The 23,325-nt window shown below is 40.7% G+C and overlaps 1 protein-coding gene across 1 annotated transcript; it reads right to left on the reverse strand.

Moving 5' to 3' along the window:
- Nucleotides 1-2: 2 nt before the first annotated feature.
- Nucleotides 3-20,161, reverse strand: LOC138953673 (RPA-related protein RADX-like). Its single transcript, XM_070325558.1, has 15 exons — nt 20,036-20,161; nt 16,831-16,995; nt 15,505-15,637; nt 14,200-14,331; nt 12,351-12,529; nt 10,792-10,871; nt 9,262-9,498; nt 8,718-8,797; nt 8,007-8,101; nt 7,576-7,713; nt 6,971-7,165; nt 5,878-5,999; nt 4,553-4,586; nt 3,193-3,268; nt 3-1,896 (listed from the first exon to the last, which is right to left on the reverse strand). The coding sequence occupies exons 1-15, from the start codon at nt 20,093-20,095 to the stop codon at nt 1,568-1,570; spliced, it is 2,055 nt and encodes a 684-aa protein (XP_070181659.1). The 5' UTR covers nt 20,096-20,161; the 3' UTR covers nt 3-1,567.
- Nucleotides 20,162-23,325: the final 3,164 nt, after the last annotated feature.

Below are 23,325 nucleotides of genomic sequence, written 5' to 3' on the forward strand. Positions count from 1 at the left end.
ACTTGTCTTTTATTTTGTTTGCGTTGTCATGAGAAATCATGAGAATAGAACTACAGTATAATTTAACAAGTTGCGTAAGGCGAAAATACAACATTTAGTCAAGCTCAGTCGAACTCACAGAATGAAACTGAACGCATTGCATTTTGTCCGCAAGACCGTACATTCGAAGCATCGTCTGTCCACCGCTCGTGGCAAAGGCAGTGAAATTAACAATCCAGAAAAGCGCGAAAGCGGTTGCGCTGAGGAGGATAGCACGCTTTTCTATATCTCTATTCTTTTTAACTTTCTGAACGTGTTTTTAATCCAAACATATCATATCTATATGTGTTTGGAATCAGAAACGGACAAGGAATAAGATGAAATTGTTTTTAAATCGATTTCGAAAATTTAATTTTAATCATGATTTTTATATTTTTAATTTTCAGAGCTTGTTTTTAATCCAAATATAACATATTTATATGTTTTTGGAATCAGAAAATGATGAAGAATAAGATAAACGTAATTTTGGATCGTTTTATAAAAAAAATAATTTTAATTACAATTTTCAGATTTTTAATGACCAAAGTCATTAATTAATTTTTAAGCCTCCAAGCTGAAATGCAATACCAAAGTTCGGCCTTCGTCGAAGATTGCTTGGCCAAAATTTCAATCAATTTTATTGAAGAATGAGGGTGTGACAGTGCCGCCTCAACTTTTACAAAATGCCGGATATGACAGACATTTATCAAAAAAATGAGAAAACGTCTGGGGATATTATTGTATGGGGAGATTAATATAGCGCTTGACGTTCTCTAAGCGCTTTACATATTAATTTCTGCCGTGTGAGATGGAATTTTTTACACAATATATCACGCATTCACATCCAGGAACTCTCATGAAAAATTTCATAAAGATCGGTCCAGTAGTTTACTCTAAATCGCTCTACACACACACACACACACATACACCACGACCCTCGTCTCGATTCCCCCTCTATGTTAAAACATTTAGTCAAAACTTGACTAAATGTAAAAAGAGGTAATTAGGATTTCCAACCTGAAAATCTTTCCATCTTGTTTTTACGTGTATGCCCATTTTTGTTAACCACTCACAAGAACCTGTGCCATGCATGCAAAACCATGATTTTGAAGAGAACTCTATCCAAGTCAATCTAATCTTTTGCAATTATAAAAATCTATGCATAGTTTTATTACTGTCAATGTGTTCAACCATTAAAAAGAAAATCCCACTTAAATAAAACCATCAAACAAACATATATACTAAAATAAAACAGATGCGCTGAAATAAAACAATAGCTGGTATATTAAACATTCATTTTAGGGATAACCTCATACAAATGAACTCTTATGTACGTAAACAAATGCATGCATATTATTGACTATGTACACAGAAACATGGCACACACACACACACACACACACAAAACCACCTGCCCTTACACACAATCACAATCATATCTTAATCCACATAATATCAGTGACATTCAGATGGCACTTAAAGCGCAGCCGTTGTGGAATCCAGCACAACAAATCAACAGTCACTCTAACCAGCAGAGCACTCTTCTCAATCATCTGCCTCTAAAGACAGGGAACGCTCTGTTGATTCCCAACAAGGCTGTTTCTCCGTCCACACAATACACGTCCAACAAGATCACATAACGAGGCAGCGACTGAACGTTTCTTGACACCACAAGTCTGTCCATGACGTCAGCACGCAAATCTGCACATCTTTCCCCTGGTGCAGCATCATAGCTTCCAGAAAGCAAGGACTGCAGAGTGAGATTTGCAGGACATGTGCGAAGGTTACACAGTTTGACGGTGTTGAGAATCACATCAGCGTTCAGTCCTCTCCACTCAAGGGTAAGGAAGTTGTCTTCCTCCAAATTGATGCCTGGCACTGAAGAAGAAGAAAAAAGAAGATGAAATTGAAGAAACAGGTCTTTAAGCATTACAATGCTGTGCTGTCTGTCATGTTTAGCAAATTAAATCAAAATAAACTCTTAAAGGCAGAGTAAGCCTCCCGTAAACCATCACAGATACGGTCAGGCTTTTACACACAGTACAAACACCATTTCATTTAAACACTCACCAATTGAGAACATCCTAGGTGCCCTCCGTAAAGAGCGAACAATTTTCAAAGAATTTATTTTTGCGTGGTTTATCTTACCCCTGAGCCATCGTGAACCCGTGTGATCCAGTTTTCCCTTTTCACAATGCAGTCGTCATAGTTAGTCATTTGAATGCGACTCGACGTGAGCTTATCTACAATAGCACGTTTTTTTTTATGCACGAAACAACGGCTGTGGTTCACAAGAACTCTAGCGATGGCTTTTGACTGTTGAGAGGAACGGCGATTTGCACTGATAAACCGGCCGTCGTCTGCTACGACCCTTGCGTGACCCTGCTTCCGGGTTTTTCTTTTTTTAAACTTTCACAACTTCGAATTGTTCTGATCTTGTCTTGATGAAAAACGAATTCTTTTATGATTAAAGAATGTTTGTGTAACAAGCTGTCAATTTATTATTTAGATTTTAAAAGTTAGGTCTAGCGCAAAAACGAGGCGCCGTTGTTGTTAACGGAACAAGTCTACGAAAATAAATTCTTTGAAAATGTCTCACGCTCGACAGAAAGCAGCCAGGATGTTCCCGTTCGGTGAGCGTTCAAATGGAAGTATGCTTGTACTGTATTTAGACGCTCGGGGAGCTCTGTGATGGTTTACGGGAGGCTTACTGTGCCTTTAAGGAATTACTTGTCAAACTGACATCAGTATCCTTAATATTTGAAAGTGTGTTCCCATGCAAGCTTTCTATTTAATTTGTTCTGCAGGTAAGTACATAGAGATTACAAAAAATGAACTCCATCAAACATGACCTCCGTTATGAATTTACCCCACTGATCCAAAAGAAACTTTTTGTTGTTTTAGCTTGGAGATAGTACATTCTCCAAACATTCTCCTACCAAAAAATGTTCGGCAATTTCAGTTATATGTCTACAAACACTTGTATACTGGTGTCTGCAATGAAAGGACACCCTATGGACCAGCCAAAAGTGTCCTTACATCGCAGGTGTCCTTTTCCTACAGGTATACTTTAAGTCAAATTAACACACAAAGGGACAACAGAAGGTGTCTTTTATTAGAAGGTGTCCTCTCATCAGAGGGGCCTCATATCGCAGGTTCCACTGTACAACTTACCTGGAGATGAGGGGTGGTATCCCAGGTGAACAGCGCCATCCTCACCTGATACACTGGAGGTACTGCTCACATGTTGCTGTGTGGTCAGAAAACATAACAAGAAGGGCAAAGCCCATACGACTCACATGCTTGACCTTGACCTTTACATGACCTTGACCTTCAGGGTCAAGGTCAAATAACTAAACCTAGCAATGACATCATACACTAAGAACTGCTTTACACATTTTTCCTACCAAAATACATGTGACCTTGACCCAAGGTCAAGGTCATCCAAGGTCACGCAACACAAAGCTGTTAATTCAAGACATAGGAAGTACAATGGTGCTTATTGGCTCTTTCTACCATGAGATATGGTCACTTTTAGTGGTTCACTACCTTATTTTGGTCACATTTCATAAGGGTCAAAGTGACCTTGACCTTGATCATATGTGACCAAATGTGTCTCATGATGAAAGCATAACATGTGCCCCACATAATTTTTAAGTTTGAAACAGTTATCTTCCATAGTTCAGGGTCAAGGTCACTTCAAAATATGTATACAATCCAACTTTGAAGAGCTCCTGTGACCTTGACCTTGAAGCAAGGTAAACCAAACTGGTATCAAAAGATGGGGCTTACTTTGCCCTATATATCATATATAGGTGAGGTATTGAATCTCAAAAACTTCAGAGAAAATGTGAAAAATGTGAAAAATAGCTGTTTTTTAGACAACATTTATGGCCCCTGCGACCTTGACCTTGAAGCAAGGTCAAGATGCTATGTATGTTTTTTGGGGCCTTGTCATCATACACCATCTTGCCAAATTTGGTACTGATAGACTGAATAGTGTCCAAGAAATATCCAACGTTAAAGTTTTCGTCCGTCCGTCCGGACGGACGGACGGACGGACGGACGGACGGACGGACGACTCGGGTGAGTACATAGACTCACTTTTGCTTCGCATGTGAGTCAAAAACTGATGTCACCAGAACATGACAAGACATGCATGTCCATGTAGATATGTCACTGCTTAACATTTTACAAAGATATTTACATAATAAACAGTGTACTAAATACACCCAAACTAAAATCTACTTTTAGAGAGTGTGCATTTTTATGTCATGTGGTGGTTTTTTTTAATTTTTATAAATTCATGGCAACACAACATGTCAATGTAAATGATATCATAAATAGTCTCAAAAAGAAAGGCTAATTTTTGCACACAAAAAAGAAAAGATAGCTTCTCATGCAATTGTTTCCTGCGTTAGTTAAAGTTAAGATTCTCTATGTATACTCGGTAAGTTTTTATCATAATAATTCTGTGAGAAAATTATCTGTCATCAAAGTCTGGAAATGAATCACTTTCATGTTCAATTCTTACCTGTTTTTGTGATCTAAGCTGTCTTTTGGATTTCCTGCAAGTATGAACAGAACGTACAGTTCAGTCAAGATGGACACTGAAATACCAAGCACTAACTTTGAACACTGCAGCTAACTAAACTTTAATGCATGACTATAAATCAGTGTGGATGAAAGTAGGACAAGCAGGCATTTACATACATATCTTCACATTTCTTATCAAATACTGATTTTGAATAGTGCTGCCAAGTAAATTTCAATGCATGACTATAAACCAGTATGGATCAATGTAGGACAACACACATATGATACATCTTCACACATCTGATGAAAAGAACAGAACTACAGTCGAACTCGCTTAAGACGAATCACTGGGGATCGGAAAAAAAGTTCGTCTTAACCAAAATTCGTATTAAGAAAATTGATCGATTTTTTTTTTATTATTTTTTTTTAAGTCTTGTACATTTTATGGTGTTTCAATTTGTTTCTTTCGCAACTTTCATGCTGCTTCACGTTTAGACAATAAAGTGACATATTCAGGTACATGTTCATGTGTGTCTCATGTTGAGTGATGATTGTTGAGTTTGAGTGAGAGTGAGCACACAGATGTTTCATCCAGTTGTTACGTTTTTGGTCACACACACGCGCACACACTGACACTGTCCACATTCGCGGTGTTCCTATCATTTGTCCGGAATCACTTACCTTGGCGACGGGTAGCAAACCTTGGCCAATTTAGTTTTTGTTTTGTTTTGTTGCAACATGATGTTCAAATCCAAATCGAAAGCACTGACTGACTGATAAACTATCGCGAACCGGCGAACGCAAACGTTGAGAGTGTGGCATCTATATTTTTTGGAAATGGCTTCCGTTCGATGTTTCGTTTTTGGTATTCGCGAAGGAAATAAACGTCAGTCAGTCATTCATGTTCAGTGTCTGAGCTATCAATCACTTTGATTCTAAATTTGAAATTGTTTTGTGAGTACAGTGTAATCAGTTTAACTTTATTCAGTGATCGGTTGAGCAATGGTTCAAGCAGTCGACGCAAGGGAAGACTTTGACACACGTGTATTCAAACTTCTCAAATTCCCATGATATGTCGATCTCGGGACGAGTTTAAAGATTTCGTCATAAGCGTGAGTAAATTACAGACATTATGCATGCTTGGGAATCCAAAAAGTGCTCGTTATAAGCGTAAATTCGTTATAAAGAATTCGTTTTAAGCATTTTTTTTAAGCATGAAGAAAGAGGTATTCAGTTGGGAACTTAAAACTAATTCGTTATAAGTCAAAATTCGTAACTAGCGTGTTCGTTTTAAGTGGGTTCGACTGTATGTGTGTAGCATACCGATGAGACTCATGGCCTGCATGAAAAGAAGCAGACACAAGTCGCGCCTGAACAACTATATGTGTGGTTTCTCTGTAGCTCAACTTCTCCACAAACGATTCCCAGCCGTCGCTTGGTGTCAGCTGTAAAAGATATAAAAATATGTCAGCATACTGTCACTTGTCAGTTCTTTGTGGGACTGTTGTGAGGATATTTACGATCAACAACCGTATCACACAAAATTGTATCTAGTGATTAAAAGACAATCATCTGTCAGAACAATAACAAATAATTCAAAATTCTCAAAATGATGCCACTACATAATTATGCAGCAGTCAATCAGTCAGAAACCAAAGCTGCTATGAACAGAATGAGTGTTGATCACACGCATTTTATGCTGTGCTTTACTTTGCCCTTTGAAGATATGAGTGAGCAAGATCTAAGAAACAAAGGGATGTAAGCGCTCTAAGTATAGTAGCTTTGTGCAACATGAGTAAGTGAGAGCTAAGCGGAACCAATCTTCGGGCACCTGAGAGAATAACAAGCATTGAAATGAACAAGCGACTTTCGTCCTAAATTTATTATCCTAATACACACGACAAAGTATTGTTTTCATCCAGGGTATCCCATTTCATCATGTTTTTTACAACAGACATGCAGCTTTTCTGCCATTTGTGACCCGTTCTCACAAAAGGGGGCCTAAGTCGGAATTTGGATATTTGAAGTTATGCATATCACTGGAAACTGCATTTAATAAGCTTTAATTTGATACCAAAAAGAAGTTTGTGTGAAAAAAATTGCGGAAGTTAAGTAAGTTACAACCGGACCATGTTCAAGGACGCCATTTTGAGAAAATCGCGATTTTTCCTTCCCTAATTATAGTGTAGTGAGCGAATTTGTGTCTTTGAAGACATAATTAACACATTTAAATAATAAAACTCAACAAAATATTTCGGAATATGAAAGATTAGGGTATAAAGAGGTCAGAAATGCAAAAAAATGAAAATCACCCAAGTAGGCCCTCACTGCCTTTCCCAGCCGATAGCTCGGAACGGCTCGCTGCGAGGCCCCCGTTTGTGAGAACGGGTCACATATAGCCTCATAAACGCTTTACTTCTAAGTTCTGGTGAGCAGCTGTGAAGGAATCAAAGGACGTTGGCTGTGGGGGAAACGAGAAAAGCATCTGGTCCAGCACTCCCTCTGTACCCAAGTGGAGACCTGTTGAGTTAGCAAACTGTTGTGCAGCCCTTAGAGTGGTGGTAACAGCAAAGGGATAGTCCACATCTTCATCAGGCTCATGCACATAAATCTGCATCAGAAAATAAAAATTCTTTGTTGGTTCAATCAGTTACTTCCAAACTCAAGTAAGCTTTAAAAACTAAAGCATTTTTTTCTTCTTCTCAATACTTGGGTGAAGTAAATGTGATGCCCCCATCAAAACACAACGATACAAAGACTCTCTCTCTCTCTAACAGATATGCACAAACACAGGTATACACGCACTCTACCAAGCCCAGAAATATCGGTTACTTTTAAGATATTAGTTATTACACAAAAAAAGAACATTCAATTCATACTTGGCAAAATAGTAAATTCTGTGGATTACCGAAGGAAAGACCCTTAAAACAGTGGATATGTATGGCAAGGTTCCACACTTTATTCTTCAGTCACTAATTAGACTGAGTACTCATTCATTATAAAATGAACCAATAAACCCACCTGTGTGTCTCTGGAAGATGTCAGATAGACATGACGAGTTTGCCGTGATGTCTGCATTTGGTCAAGGTTGTGGACAACTCGCATGTTGCGTCCCACAAAGAACTGACCAGTGTCAATGGCTTCTTCAAACTTCTCTTTCTGCAAGCAATCACCTGATGCATGAACGTTTGAAACAGGAAAGTGATGTCCATTCTCAAAATTACCATTAATTTAGCAGGAGCATAGAATTAACCACATGTGTACATAGCAAAGCAGCTTTCCATTGTCCAAGCATACTTCTTATTTTGCCAAAATCTTCACAAAACTAAAATGTGGTTAGGAATAGAACCCTTTTTTTAACCGTCAAAAATACAGAAATCTTTTGAATGTTTTGAATGAAAAACAGTGGAAGAGGTAACGAGTGAGCACAAAAAAATATTGTGACAAGTCACCTCAACGCCTCTGTACAGCTTTATGACGATTGGTCGATCACTGGTGTGGTCCCGGATTTGTATCCAGCGCTTGATCCAAAAGTCTCCTGGTTTTCCTGTGCAGAGACCAAAATCTTTCACTTTTCACACAGGGTTTAACTATATTTTTAACAGATGTATTTAACAGATGTATTTATAGATTTCAGTTCAGAAAAAATCGCAATGATTCAAGATTCTGATTCTGATCAAAAGAAAGAGGAGGTTCTCTTCAAAAGGCAATAATACCAAAAAGAAACATTGGCTGTTTCTCTCGAGGTAAAATAAATTCTGTTTCTCACATTCTGTAACAAGCTAGGCAAACATATCAGACATTATTACCATGAATCCCTTTATGAGCAGTGATGGTGCTAGTATTTGTTCAAACCGGTACGCAAACTTTTATGATGCAAACAGTCCTGAAAAAACCCGGTAGGCTGGTCATTGGAACCAGTAAGAGTCCAACTCAGTTTTGTCGTTTTACCAGCGAAAAAATCCGGTAGTTCTAAAAATCAACCGGTAGGTCATACCGGCAGCCAATTTTGTTCCGGTATTGTTTTGCATTTCAATCGGTAAAATACCGGTAATTACCGGTTAACGCTAATACAGTATGAGTTTATTCAACATTGCCCTTTGTGCCTTGCATTAGAGGCCTAATCAGCTAATGTGTATAAATTGTGCAGCATTTTAACTGACCTTTGGCTTGCTCTCTCTGAATGTCTCCAGCAAAGGTCACCAGCCCTGCCACATCACAGATCAGACCATCAGGAAGAGAGCTGTAAAACACATAAATACAATGTACCACGAATCAAAGGCAATGAGCAAAGAAGAGTGAAAGTGATGGCTTAATTCTGAAACAGAAAAACATGTCTGCAAGAATCATTACTATATTGTAAGCCGGAGAAACTGGAGCTGTGACAGGAAGCACAGTTAAACTGTCCGAGACAGAAACGTGTAGAATGTGCCACAGCCCTTAAACATGGGTCAAGTGATTTAAAAGCCAAGACTGTCCTTAGCTGAAAATGTATAATCCGGAACCATCAGGCTAAGCAAAATCAAACAGCAGCAACAAAGACATAAGAAAATGAGAACACAAACAGTTCCTTCAGGTTGATCTACAAAGCTTCCAAATAGAACACAAATTTCACCTGCCAGATTCTGCAGAAAAATATCACGCAATCTCATACAAACTAGAAAAAATCAATCAGTCTATACAGATTTTACACACAGAAATACATACCTCAACTGTCTTCGAGTCACAAAGTTGGTCACTGGCAAAGGCAGATCTACATCTCTAAGATTCTCCAACACAGACGGCTCCAAAATGGTGACCTCTGCTGTGGGGTGATGGGCATTGATGTTGATGTCGACGTCGTACCAGGGCAGATCGGGTGGACGAGGAACAGGGTGCTCTGGTATTTGGAATCTTGGCTTGATTATGAAGTTCCTCAGCAGTAGTACAGTGCCTTCCTGAATGCTGAAAAGAAAACACAAAACTGAAAAGGAGATGTAAAACATCGGACGAAACCTTTGCCAAGATTTGGCGCACAGTTACTGAAGTCTCGGAAATAATTGTTTTTCATTTTAAGTCTTTAGTTTAACTTACAATCAATGCTTCATTGTGTCGCTAGTTTTTTTTAATCACTTTATCTTATTTTACAACCTCTTCTTCTTCTTCTTCTGCGTTCGATGTTGATGGCTACGGCCATATTATCGTGGAAGCGTAGACAGCCGATTTTCTCCCCACGCCAAGTTGGCTGCTGTCTTCCGTCTTCGGTGGTTGAGGTTCTTACTCAGGGTTGCCTCCTCCCCAAGAGTAGCTGCCTTGCTGGGCTGTCGAGTCCACTCTACCCGGGTTTGTTGTCGAAGTTTTCCTTCTCGTAGCCTTTGCCTTTCCCAAGGCGCACACAAGGCAGTGCGGGTTTTGAAATCGGAGTTGTCCTTCTCCTAGATGAGCGACCATCCAAGGTTGACGAGGCCCATCTGCCCGAAGCAGCTGGTTTTAAGGCGCCAGGGACCCGCCTGCATCCCTTCTCCTGTTAGTCGAAGACAGGGCCCGCCACGTGAAGGCCAGGAGCTGGATTTGACTGTCAGAGGTGTTTGGAGACACGAAGCCATATGGAGCATTTCTTGGGAAGTTTACAACCTCTAACTATCGGGTTTCTCAAAGGCATACATCTCATCTCATGTTTGAATGACAGAAGCACAGAAAAAGGAAAACAGGAGGACGCTCAGACCTATATTAAACAGTATGGATGACAGCCATATAATTATTTGTTTGTTCGTTCATGGGGTGAAACTCCCACGGCTTTTACGTGTATGACCGTTTTTACCCCGCCATTTAGGCAGCCATACGCCGCTTTCGGAGGAAGCATGCTGGGTATTTTCGTGTTTCTATAACCCACCGAACTCTGACATGGATTACAGGATCTTTTTCGTGCGCACTTGGTCTTGTGCTTGCGTGTACACACGGGGGTGTTCGGACACCGAGGAGAGTCTGCACACAAAGTTGACTCTGAGAAATAAATCTCTCGCCGAACGTGGGGACGAACTCACGCTGACAGCGGCCAACTGGATACAAATCCAGCGCGCTACCGACTGAGCTGCTTCCCCCCCCCCGCCATATAATTATGATCTGCCAAACATTTCGTAGACACAAAATATTCATAAAGATAATATTAATAGACCCATTTTGACAAAATTGCATCTATTCAAGCAATATTCATGCACATTCACAGACACAGACAATCATGATCTCTTGCTATCTTACTAGTGTAGGTATCTGGGGGCGAGTATATTCCAGAATACAGCAACACAGCATCCAGTTTCATCACCAACCACTGTCTGCAACTGAAAACCAGAAACAGAAAAACAGTCGGTGACACAATCTTTCTTCAGCTATATGAATAGAAGAATGTTTGTAGAGTGTCTGTGTCATGAGAACAACGAAGAGTTGTAGTAAGCAAAAGGTCAAACAAATACTGCAGTGTGGTGTGTATTCACCAGGAATAAAAATAACAAGTCGCATAAGGCGAAAATACAACATTTAGTCAAGTAGCTGTCGAACTCACAGAATGAAACTGAACGCAATGCCATTTTTCAGCAAGACCGTATACTCGTAGCATCGTCAGTCCACCGCTCATGGCAAAGGCAGTGAAATTGACAAGAAGAGCGGGGTAGTAGTTGCGCTAAGAAGGATAGCACGCTTTTCTGTACCTCTCTTTGTTTTAACTTTCTGAGCGTGTTTTTAATCCAAACATATCATATCTATGTTTTTGGAATCAGGAACCGACAAGGAATAAGATGAAAGTGTTTTTAAATTGATTTCGACAATTTAATTTTGATAATAATTTTTATATATTTAATTTTCAGAGCTTGCTTTTAATCCAAATATAACATATTTATATGTTTTTGGAATCAGAAAATGATGGAGAATAAGATGAACGTAAATTTGGATCGTTTTATAATTTATTTATTTTTTTACAATTTTCAGATTTGTAATGACCAAAGTCATTAATTAATTTTTAAGCGCCCAAGCTGAAATGCAATACCGAAGTCCGGGCTTCGTCGAAGATTACTTGACCAAAATTTCAACCAATTTGGTTGAAAAATGAGGGCGTGACAGTGCCGCCTCAACTTTCACGAAAAGCCGGATATGACGTCATCAAAGACATTTATCAAAAAAATGAAAAAAACGTTCGGGGATTTCATACCCAGGAACTCTCATGTCAAATTTCATAAAGATCGGTCCAGTAGTTTAGTCTGAATCGCTCTACACACACACACAGACAGACAGACACACACACACACGCATATGCACCACGACCCTCGTCTCGATTCCCCCCTCTACGTTAAAACTTTTAGTCAAAACTTGACTAAATGTAAAAATGAGGGGGTGGATCTTTATAGGAGATCATAAGAATATGTGTCCAATCATTTTAAAGCACTCTCAAATGTGTCTGTTTTGACTAAAATTGCAATTCAGAGAGAGAAAAACGGTTTCCCATACGAAAGATATAACAAACCAATCGAACTAGACATGTACAGCTTTCTGCCTATGTTTTTCTTGTTCCTACTGGTGAAAGAGAACTGTAAAAGGTAAAGAATAACTAAAAAGTAGAAAAAACACACAAAAACACACAGCTACATGTCATCAAATATACAAAAGCTATGGAAGGATCCTAAACGTCTCTTTTTGAACAAATGTTTCACACTAAAAGGCAATAAAGCCATAGCCGTATTTCCAACCACAGACACGACAAGGACAGGCTTTTCTCCTTAGCCACAAACTATGTTAGGTTTCTTGTAACGACCCAACTCTCAACCTACCTGAAAAGGCCATTTGGCTTTGACATTTGGCCGAGCATAGTGAAACAGCTTTGACCTTCGCATGACCCTGAGCAGGAGGCGGGGCCTGGCGGACTTGACAGACTGCCATCTGTTGGCGACTTCCTGCAGACTGAACAGATCCTGGCTGTCTACTGTGCCCAGGCTGTCTGACACTTGCACTGCAACATGTGTAAAGTGACTTGTGTAGTACAGTCAAACCTGTCTATAATGACCACCTAAGGGACTGACAAATAGTGGTTGTTGTGGAGTACTGGTCGCCATTGAAAGGTAAATTATATAGTTTGTTTGTTTGTTAGCTTAACGCCCAGCCGACCACGAAGGGCCATATCAGGGCGGTGCTGCTTTGACATATAACGTGCGCCACACACAAGACAGAAGTCGCAGCACAGGCTTCGTGTCTCACCCAGTCACATTATTCTGACACCGGACCAACCAGTCCTAGCACTAACCCCATAATGCCAGACGCCAGGCGGAGCAGCCACTAGATTGCCAATTTTAAAGTCTTAGGTATGACCTGGCCGGGGTTCGAACCCACGACCTCCCGATCACGGGGCGGATGCCTTACCACTAGGCCAACCGTGCCGGTTGAATTATATAGAACATCTCTCATTGGGAATATTGGGGGTGGTCTTAATGGTCAGATGGTCGCTCTGGAGAGGTGTTCTTTAGGTCAGATGGTCGCTCTGGAGAGGTGTTCTTTAGGTCAGATGGTCGCTCTGGAGAGGTGTTCTTTTGGTCAGATGGTCGCTCTGGAGAGGTGTTCTTTAGGTCAGATGGTCGCTCTGGAGAGGTGTTCTTTAGGTCAGATGGTCGCTCTGGAGAGGTGTTCTTTAGGTCAGATGGTCGCTCTGGAGAGGTGTTCTTTAGGTCAGATGGTCGCTCTGGAGAGGTGTTCTTTAGGTCAGATGGTCGCTCTGGAGAGGTGTTCTTTAGGTCAGATGGTCGCTCTAGAGAGGTGTTCTTTAGGTCAGATGGTCGCTCTGGAGGGGTGTTCTTTAGGTCAGATGGTCGCTCTGGAGAGGTGTTCTTTAGGTCAGATGGTCGCTCTGGAGAGGTGTTCTTTAGGTCAGATGGTCGCTCTGGAGAGGTGTTCTTTAGGTCAGATGGACGCTCTGGAGAGGTGTTCTTTAGGTCAGATGGTCGCTCTGGAGAGGTGTTCTTTAGGTCAGATGGTCGCTCTGGAGAGGTGTTATTTAGGTCAGATGGTCGCTCTGGAGAGGTGTTCTTTAAGTCAGATGGTCACTCTGGAGAGGTGTTCTTTAGGTCAGGATCGACTGTACACTAAGCTGCCTTTTTTTTTTTACCCTGACATATTTCTTTAGTAACCTGTCAGCACAGTGACCACCCCTTTCAAGACTTCCCCTTTTTTTAAGATCCTATTTTTTCAAACTCGTGTGCATTAAACCTGTAGTGACCCTTATTTTTAAGATTCCCTCCAGATTTTTCAAAGGTCTTAAAATGGACTTATTAGGGAGGTTCCACTAGCCTTATTCATTGACCCACCATAATCTGATTTCAAAGGCTTGTGTTATCATCCACATCACAATGAAGAATTTAACAAGAATGACCAAAAGAGAAACCTGCAACAACATGAAAACACGCAGAAAGCTCACTTCTCGCAAGACCTGTAAGGTTCTTCATGTCACAAAGAACCATTCAATTAGAGCAACCAACTGACATAAAAAAAAAAGCAGTGACCTAAAAAAATATGAGTCGACAGAGGTAAATTCAGACTTTACAAAGTGAACATCTTTCAAAACAAGGTCTTAAAACAAAGGGACTTAATTCAGAGGTTTCACTGCTTGACACACAGAAAAGAGCACCACACCTTGAAAATCATCAACAGTCTTGGCAACCTCAGCACTGGACCAGATATCAACGTAGTAACCTCTGCAGGATGCCAAGGGTTGCGGTGCTTGATGGATGCCGTCCTTTGGGTACCATGGTAACGTGGAGAGGTCTAACAGATACATTTTACATGAACAGTTTGAAAGTAGAAATAATTTTGTTTCATGAATAAGATATCGATGTCAAAGCTAAGCCTTCTTTGCATTCATACTTTGAAAAATTATACCACAGGAAAGTCTTAATTTCAGAGAAGAATCAAATCATTTTATAAGATTTGACTTTGATTGAGCTTCCTTATTTCACTTCCAATACATTATGTTAACAAGCATCAGACACTTAAGGCCAAAAAAAAAAAATTGTCTGTTTAGGGTAACCCGACCGACCCTATCGATTTGGCGCCGACCCAAAAACTTTTTTTTGATTTCAAAAAAAAAAAGAAAAAAAAAGAGGTAAAAATGTTAAAAAGAGACATTTGGCGTTTCTTTCTCTTCCTTTCTCTCTGTTTTATTTATACGTTAGTTTTGAAACATGAATTCATCAAATATAAGAAGTGAATGTTCAGCCAACATAGCATTTACACACACACCACAAAACAAAAAAAACAAAAACAAAAAAAAACTACCTACCTACCGACCCTACTTTTTTTGGTCGTGTTACCCTAAACAGACAATTTTTTTTTTTGGCCTAAAGAAACATTCTAAGGCCAAAAAAAATATAGGTGTGGTTACGGTAACATAGCCAAAAAAAATAGGGTAGGAAGGTAGGCAATCACTTTTGTTTTTCTTTTTTTTCTAATGTGTACAAATTAAACCTACTTGACAGGGAAATAAGTGTGCGACTCGGGCGATTTCGCTTTCATTGCGTTTTCTGCACTCGTTTTCTTTTTTTTTCTTTTTTTTTTGACAAATGTAATAAAAAGTTATAGGGTCGGCCCCTAAAAATAGGGTAGGTCGGGTTACCGTAACCACACCTATTTTTTTTTTAGGCCTAATACTTGCCAGCAGCATCAATGATAAATACAGCAGGACCCCTAAAATCACCTTTTGATACCTCCTAAAATCTGAAAAAATCAGGTCTTAAAAAGAAGGGAGTCTTAAAAAGGGGGTAAATTTACAGATGTTAATTTTTGATGAACATAAAATCAGAAAAATCAAGATCTTAAAAAGGAGGAAGTCTTAAATTGGGGGGTCTTAAAAGGGGGGTTCCATCGTACTTTGATTCTTTACCACATTGATTCCCTCTTGTTAAACGTCACAATGTCAAACTACTATTAAGAAGAACTCACCATCTATGTCTTTCTCATCTCGCTGTTCAATAACGGTCAACTCATGGACCACAGGGATACCTCGGCCATCCAGCGCTGTTTCGTCATACCGCATGTTGACTTTGTTCAGCCTGACACATGTTCCTGCACGTATCTGCAAAGAGAAAGGTCAAGTTGACAAGTGTGCATCACTCTGCAGTAGAGCTTGTACACCTGCTGCCACATAACTAAATCTTACTATAAAGGGTAAAGTAGGCATTCCAGACAGCCTTTGCTAATCTACTTTTTGGCTAATCTTAAAGGCATATGTACGCGCTCCCGTGTTTACAAAGTGTAGTTTGCCCATAATCGATGTCAAACGCACCATAAGACCATGTAATGACGATATGTCGCCATGCGCGGACCATATACATGCATTACAGCTTGTTTTAGAGTCTCAAAAACTTTGGATGTAAACAAAGACGCGGAGTTATTTCCCTTGCGTCAACGCTACCTCTGTTGGCAAATCTATAAATAGGACGATCCAGATCAAAATGAAAATTAACATATCTCAACATTGAAGGGGTCCTAGACCACAATATTTTGCAGGGAACTTAATTTAGCATGTCTCCAGCTGTTGGTAAAGCAATTAGCGTGTATAGTCATCGAGTACATATGGCTTTAATGAAATGAGACAAAGCACTATTTTAAGATACCGGCACGGTTGGCCTAGTGGTAAGGCGTCCACCCTGTGAGCGGGAGGTCGTGGGTTCGAACCCCGGCCGGGTCATACCTAAGACTTTAAAATTGGCAATCTAGTGGCTGCTCCGCCTGGCGTCTGGTATTATGGGGTTAGTGCTAGGACTGGTTGGTCCGGTGTCAGAATAATGTGACTGGGTGAGACATGAAGCCTGTGCTGCGACTTCTGTCTTGTGTGTGGCGCACGTTATAATTATGTCAAAGCAGCACCGCCCTGATATGGCCCTTCGTGGTCGGCTGGGCGTTAAGCAAACAAACAAACAAACTATTTTAAGATCTAAAAAAACAAAGGGAAGAAAGCGCTCTAAATGCATACGATACATACGAGCAACAAGAGTAAGTGAGTTAGTGAGTTGCAGGTGCCAAGAGATTGGGTCCGCACAACTCTCACTTACTCGTGTTACCGATTTAGACCACTTACTCCCTTTTGGCTAATACACAATTTATAACAATGCTGCAGAGGGGGGAGCTGTTACAATAGGTGTTCTTAAAAGGAGGGTTCCAGTTCCATTGTATCTGTTTTCTTTGTTTGGACATTTTCAAGACATGTCAGAACTCATAATAGGAACAAGAGCACTGCAGCTTCAAGCATTCTTCCTTGACACAAACCTTTCTTTTCTGGACCAGGTGGTTCAGTTCGTATGACATGACCACCTTGCGACGATGCTGGTTGTTCGCCACAGTGATGTCATAGGCATCAAAAGCGTGGGGACCAGACAGCCCTGTCTGCTGCAGGAACACCGGGTCAATGACGTACCTCTCCACATCCACCACCTGCACACAAGCAAATGAGTTCCCTTTTAACAATTTCAGACCCTTTTGTTGAAACTTGAATGCACAATAACAGTAAAACTGCTAGTGCTAACAGGCAAAGGTTCATAATATAAACACTCAAAGTGTACACAGGATTTTCAGGTCCCAATAAGGCCAACAAGACAAATATGTCTGTTTCCGGTAACATCGCAAAAAAAAATAGGGTCGGTCGGTCGTTTTTTTCAAAAAACCCTTTTTCTTACGTTTTGTTACCGTCTTTTTACGTTGTTTTTTTTAAACGCTTCCTTAGTTTACTTACAATTACTTAGCACATGTTTTTGACCTAGATATATTGAAACTAAATAAAGTATACTTGACTTCATATTTCGTGTACACTACATTGGGGTGTGCACGTTAAAGATCCCATGATTGGTTGTGTGTGTGTGTGTATGTGTGCGTGCGTACGTTTGTTCCCCCCCCCTCCCCCCTTTTTTTTTTTCTTTTCCCCTCTGTCCCCCCCCCCCCCCCCCCCCCTTTTATGAATGTGTATCACTTTTAGTCTAGTATGCCTGTGCCCATGACATCATCCAACCACTTCTCTCCCCTTTCATTCATTTCCGTTCCTAGAGTTCCTTCCCTTTTTTGCGTGTTTCCCCTCCATTTTCTTTCAAACCTTGTTCGTTCCGTGTTGCGTCTGCTTTTTGTTGTCTTTTGTGTTCTTGATTTTCCTGATGAAGCTTCCATAAGCGAAAATTCGTACCGTCTTGTCTCGTTCTTGTATTGGTGAGTACAGTATTCCTTTCTTTTTTAACTTTGTTCATCTTACCACAGTCACTTCGTTGTTTAGATCCCACGATTGACAAAAGGGTTTTTTCCTGGCAAAATTGTATAGGCATAGAAAAAAATGCCCACCAAAATACCCGTGTGACTTGGAATAATAGGCCGTGAAAAGTAGGATATGCGCCGAAATGGCTGCGATCTGCAGGCCGATGTGAATGCGTGATGTATTGTGTAAAAAAATTCCATCTCACACGGCATAAATAAATCCCTGCGCCTTGAATATGTGCGCGATATAAATTGCATAAAATAAAAATTAAAATAAATAAAAAAATAAATCCCTGCGCTTAGAACTGTACCCACGGAATACGCGCGATATAAGCCTCATATTGATTGATTGATATGTTTTTTGTTTTTTTTGTGTGCGAAAAGCGAAAAAACACTTTAGGGTCGGCGCTTAAAAATAGGGTCGGTCGGGTTACCGGAAACAGACATATTTTTCTTTTTTGCCTAAACTACCACAATAAAATGCCCAGTTATTTATCGTAGATGATCATTAGCCAATCAAATTCAAAGTCGATTTGCAGTTTATTTTGTTGTTTCTTGCTTATATTTGTTTACAATTGTTTTTCTGGGACAGGCTGATCTTCCTTAACCCAGTGTGGGATTTTCAGTGGGGCGACCACCCCTAACCCAGCGCGTCCCCGGGTGGCGGATAGGGGAACGGTCTTCAGATATGGAGATCAGCCGCGGACCAAACTGGGGGTGTTTCCTACCAGGGCGGAGTGGGGTAGCAGGCGGCACTTCTACCCTCTTTGAAATGTTCCATTGTCCATTGACGGGACTCATCTAATGCGATTAAGGGCGCATTAAAACCATAGCTCCGGGTGGGATCCCGGCAAATCCTCTCCCCTGTGCTCTCAGGGAAGGACGTATGGGCCATGAGCTAAGGGTGAGGTAACCATGACAGAAAACCTTGAACGCTGAAGACGGAGGACCCGGGCCGCACGGCGCATTCTAACAAACCACGGGTACACGCGCTTATGCAAATAATGACACTATCAACCAGCACAGATGGTTATCACCAGTGCTGGACTGATCGTGTAACCTCTGCGAACGCCAAGAAGAAGAAGACAATTGTTTTTCTACATTTTTGTCTTGCAGTTTATTTTTGAACCCTCACTTTTTTTCTTAAATCTATTTAGACCCTAATTAACACCTAGTCACAAGCATAATATATATCATAGCCATAGATTCATTCACTGATTCAGTCATTGTGACTATAATTTCTGTATTATAAAGTATTCACTATAAAAGTGGATACAGAGAAGAAATCTACGTATAAAGTCAAATGACGCAATATTCTTATTGTCATGACATTAGGTACAGGTAGTAGAGACAATGAGTAGGCCTCGCGGCCTTTTTACATCCCCTCATTATAGTCCAAATTGCTTTTGGGTCTGGTAAATTAACATCAATAGACCCTATTGATATTCCAAGCTCACGTAAGCTCTCACAAACTTAAGAGCATAGCAAAGCTTATGGTACAGCGATCTTGTGCGAGCTGCAAATGCCGAGGTTCGAAGTTCTCACGACGGTCAAAGAGCGTATTTCGTGGATATCTCACGAGAGCTGCTCAGATACCGAAAAGGTCTATCCAGGTTTCCCAATTGCTTCGTTTCCGGCCGATTTATGTGGAGCACGTGATGCGCACAAAAAATATTGGCGGTCTAGAAGTGTCGTCTGCGCAATGATCGCGGCGGCGCCCGCGGCTTTCTTGACCGCCAAGGACGACCGCGCACGTTGTGATACGTCATTCGTTAGACCTCAATAGTTGACATTCCTTCAGCCTGATGATGAATTGTCATTCAATTCATTCCAGCAATTGTCTAAATACTTCAGAAATTACCCATGGATGGGGATTTCCTAATTCCTATTACTAATACAAAACCTGAAAAAGTACCAATCAAGTCATAACTGGAAAACTGTTTCCCAATCCCACTTGTTAGAATGTATTGAACAAGCTTGAAAGTAACATAGCACTCTGGCAGCCAGACACTCAACTTAAGCAATTCAAATGTTAAGCTGCACTAGATTCTTGCGACAAAATTATTTCTGGTGTATGTAAAAACTAAAGAAAACCTTAACACATGGGCAGCTTGTTTACATTCCAACCACAACAAAACATTCAACATTGCACTTGCAGTCGGAATATTTTAGCTTGTTCGCTGATCACGATCTGAACAAAAAAAAACAAAGCAGAAAAAGAGCTTATCACACATACGGTCAGCACAGACTGTTCCAAATCATTTTCAACGGAAAACAGAGACTCGCTGTCGGACATTCTGCAAGCAAATCACTTCATACGACGCAGATTTGATTTTTCCGCCATTTTGTTGATGAACTAACCGGAAGCGGAAGTGAATGTCAAAACAAGCGAAAGTAGACCTTCGTCAGTATTTTGTCAGTCACGTTCCGACTTTTCGGCTTCTGGAACAATGACAATGGACACTTACATACAGTTTTATTTTATTTGCTTATATTTTTTATATTTGTTTGTTAGTAAGAACTAGTCAAATAGTTTGTTCCTGAAACAACCAGCTTGGCTGATCGCCGGACTGAATCAGTTGTGCCTGTGTCAGTGTCAGTGAGTTCAAGTTGTGTGTGTGTGTGTGCGTCAGTGTGCGACAACGTGTCCGTATGTGTGTCTTGTCACTCTTGAATAATATAAAAAGATACAACTGATGTAGTTGAACATTCCGAGTAAGTACAGCAGCTATCAAAGCATATCGTCTGCTGTGACTTCCTCGCAATTGTCACACTACAAACACACACACAAAAAAACAAGGATACCGTAGAAAAGAGAAAAAGAGAAAAAGAAACGAGCAAACAAACCACATCAGCAAACAAACAAGCAAACACTGACATACAAAAAAACATGATAACCCCTCCACCCCCAGACCACCATATCATGCGGCGGACACACACAAAGGATCGAGGGAGGAAAAAGACGACACCCAGTCTTTTCAAGACCATCCCAGTTAAATGATCCTCATAAACACAAGCCTTATTCGATTCTTTGCATGTTTCTGTCTACATCGATTCCACTAGGATTTATACTTGTACGCTACATTCTATCAGAGACATAGATGTATGTCATCTCTGATTCCATACAGAACCGTTTATAGTACATTGCCTATCCACTATAACTTTTCGATGAGACAGACTCGAAGCTTTTCAAGAGATAACGAGTCGTCAAGTGGATCATTACAACTCTTCAGTCGTACAAGCAAGTTAGAAGAGAAAGTGATTCTGTCAGTTTACTTGTCAGAGGGCGCAGACTCGGATATTGGCAGGTGGGTGGAACAACAAAGGAGGGGAGTGCATGTGGATATGTTTGTGTGTGTGTGTGTGTGCCGGTGTGTGGTGGGTGGGTAGGGGTCTGATATAGGTCGGGAGTGGTGGGGAGGCGGGTGCCCGGCAGTGTTATCGATCCGAGCGCCATCTTCTGGCTCAGAAACGGTACATGTTTAAATAACATGCTAAAGTTTGAACTTAAGATTAATGAAAGAGCTTTTCGTGTAATGTTCACTGATAGCTTTTTAACTGACGATGGTTTTGACTCGAGTAGAGCAAGATCCATTATTTAAAAAAAGATAAAAAGAAGTTTGCGGAAATGCCCTTTTAAGAACCTTTTCGTTCTTGGAAATAATTTCATGCAGGGATTTTATATGAAGATTCAAGAATAAAATGCTTTTGATCAGCATTGCACACATCACCCAATGCATTGCATTTGCTCATTAGTACTAATCATGTTCGAATTTGATGTCGAATTGATCATGCTCCGACGAATTTGATGTCAAAATTGATCATGTTTAAAATGGATGACTCACTTTAGTTGTACAGTCAACCCATGTATAAAACAACTACCTTACATATGTAAGTGCCAAGATGCGTCAGTTTCGGTCTGACCTGTCTTAGCAGGGTTACTGGGACTAGTTTTGTCTGACCTGTCTTAGCAGGGTTACTGGGACTAGTTTTGTCTGACCTGTCTTAGCAGGGTTACTGGGACTAGTTTCGATCTGACCTGTCTTAGCAGGGTTACTGGGACTAGTTTCGATCTGACCTGTCTTAGCAGGGTTACTGGGACTAGTTTCGATCTGACATGTCTTAGCAGGGTTACTGGGACTAGTTTCGATCTGACCTGTCTTAGCAGGGTTACTGGGACTAGTTTCGATCTGACCTGTCTTAGCAGGGTTACTGGGACTAGTTTTGTCTGACCTGTCTTAGCAGGGTTACTGGGACTAGTTTCGATCTGACCTGTCTTAGCAGGGTTACTGGGACTAGTTTCGATCTGACCTGTCTTAGCAGGGTTACTGGGACTAGTTTCGATCTGACCTGTCTTAGCAGGGTTACTGGGACTAGTTTTGATCTGACCTGTCTTAGCAGGGTTACTGGGACTAGTTTTGTCTGAAGCGATTTTCAGTCCTTCTTGTGTCACCAAGTGTTTAAATCTGTCTGTTTCAAGGTGGCGTTTACAACCCTGACTCCCTGACACGAAGACAGAAGCCAGCAGACGTGAAATCCTTTTGTTCGCATTTCTCTTGTTTGCCGAGCACAGATATGATGTCCGTGAAAGGCCCTCGTACGCTGGATTATTTATGATCTCTTATCCATTGTAGGAGAGTTAGTGCCACTGTGCAAACCATACTTCACAGACTTATCTGTTTGACGATGCCATATTGCCCTCTCCTTTCGCCCTTTATTGTCAGGATTTATTGAGTCCCAAACGTAATCGTTGTTCTCCCTTTTGTACCAAATATTCAGTTCGTTGGCAACTTGTGACAAATGCTGCAGCGTAAGGCAAGCTACTCATTTTGTGAAAGGACAGTTTTTGTTTGATGATAAGAAGGCATTCACACACAAGATACTGTAGTGTTACCTTCAATGCTTTGGGTGTTGCTGATTGAAAACTACAGACATCGTTCTGCGAGGTATATGACTGTCTGTGTGGTTGCTTTAACAAATTAAGCGGGAAGTAGCAATCTTGAGGGAAAGTTGACGTTGACACAAGGCTATTTTCCTCATCTGACCAGTACTTGCGACTGAGATACGGCCCGTACAGGCTCTGAAAATATTCAGGAGAAACAGGATTCATGCTTCACTTCACAAACTGGCTTGACATTCAGGACTATCTGTGTGGTTGCTTTATCAAATCAAATGAGAAGTAGCAATCTTGAGTGAACGTTGACGTTGACACAAGGCTATTTTACTCGTCTGACCAGTACTTGCGACTGAGATACGGGCACAGAATCTGTTAACAGCGCTCCGCTGAGAATATTCAGGAGAAACAGGATTCATGCCTTCCTTCACAAAATGTCTTGACATTCAGGACTGTCACACACAGGAGGTGCGTAAATGATGAACGGCAGAAACTGCGTTTGTGTTTTAATGGCTCGGACCAAGCCGTAGAGGTCTGCATTGGAAAAAACATGTTCCAGCTTATGTGAACAGCTTTGCAATTGTTGGCTCAGACATCCAACAGTTACAGACATTTAAAGAAAACAATAAGAG

Source organism: Littorina saxatilis, linkage group LG17 (genome assembly GCF_037325665.1).
Source record: "Littorina saxatilis isolate snail1 linkage group LG17, US_GU_Lsax_2.0, whole genome shotgun sequence".
NCBI lineage: Eukaryota > Metazoa > Mollusca > Gastropoda > Littorinimorpha > Littorinidae > Littorina > Littorina saxatilis.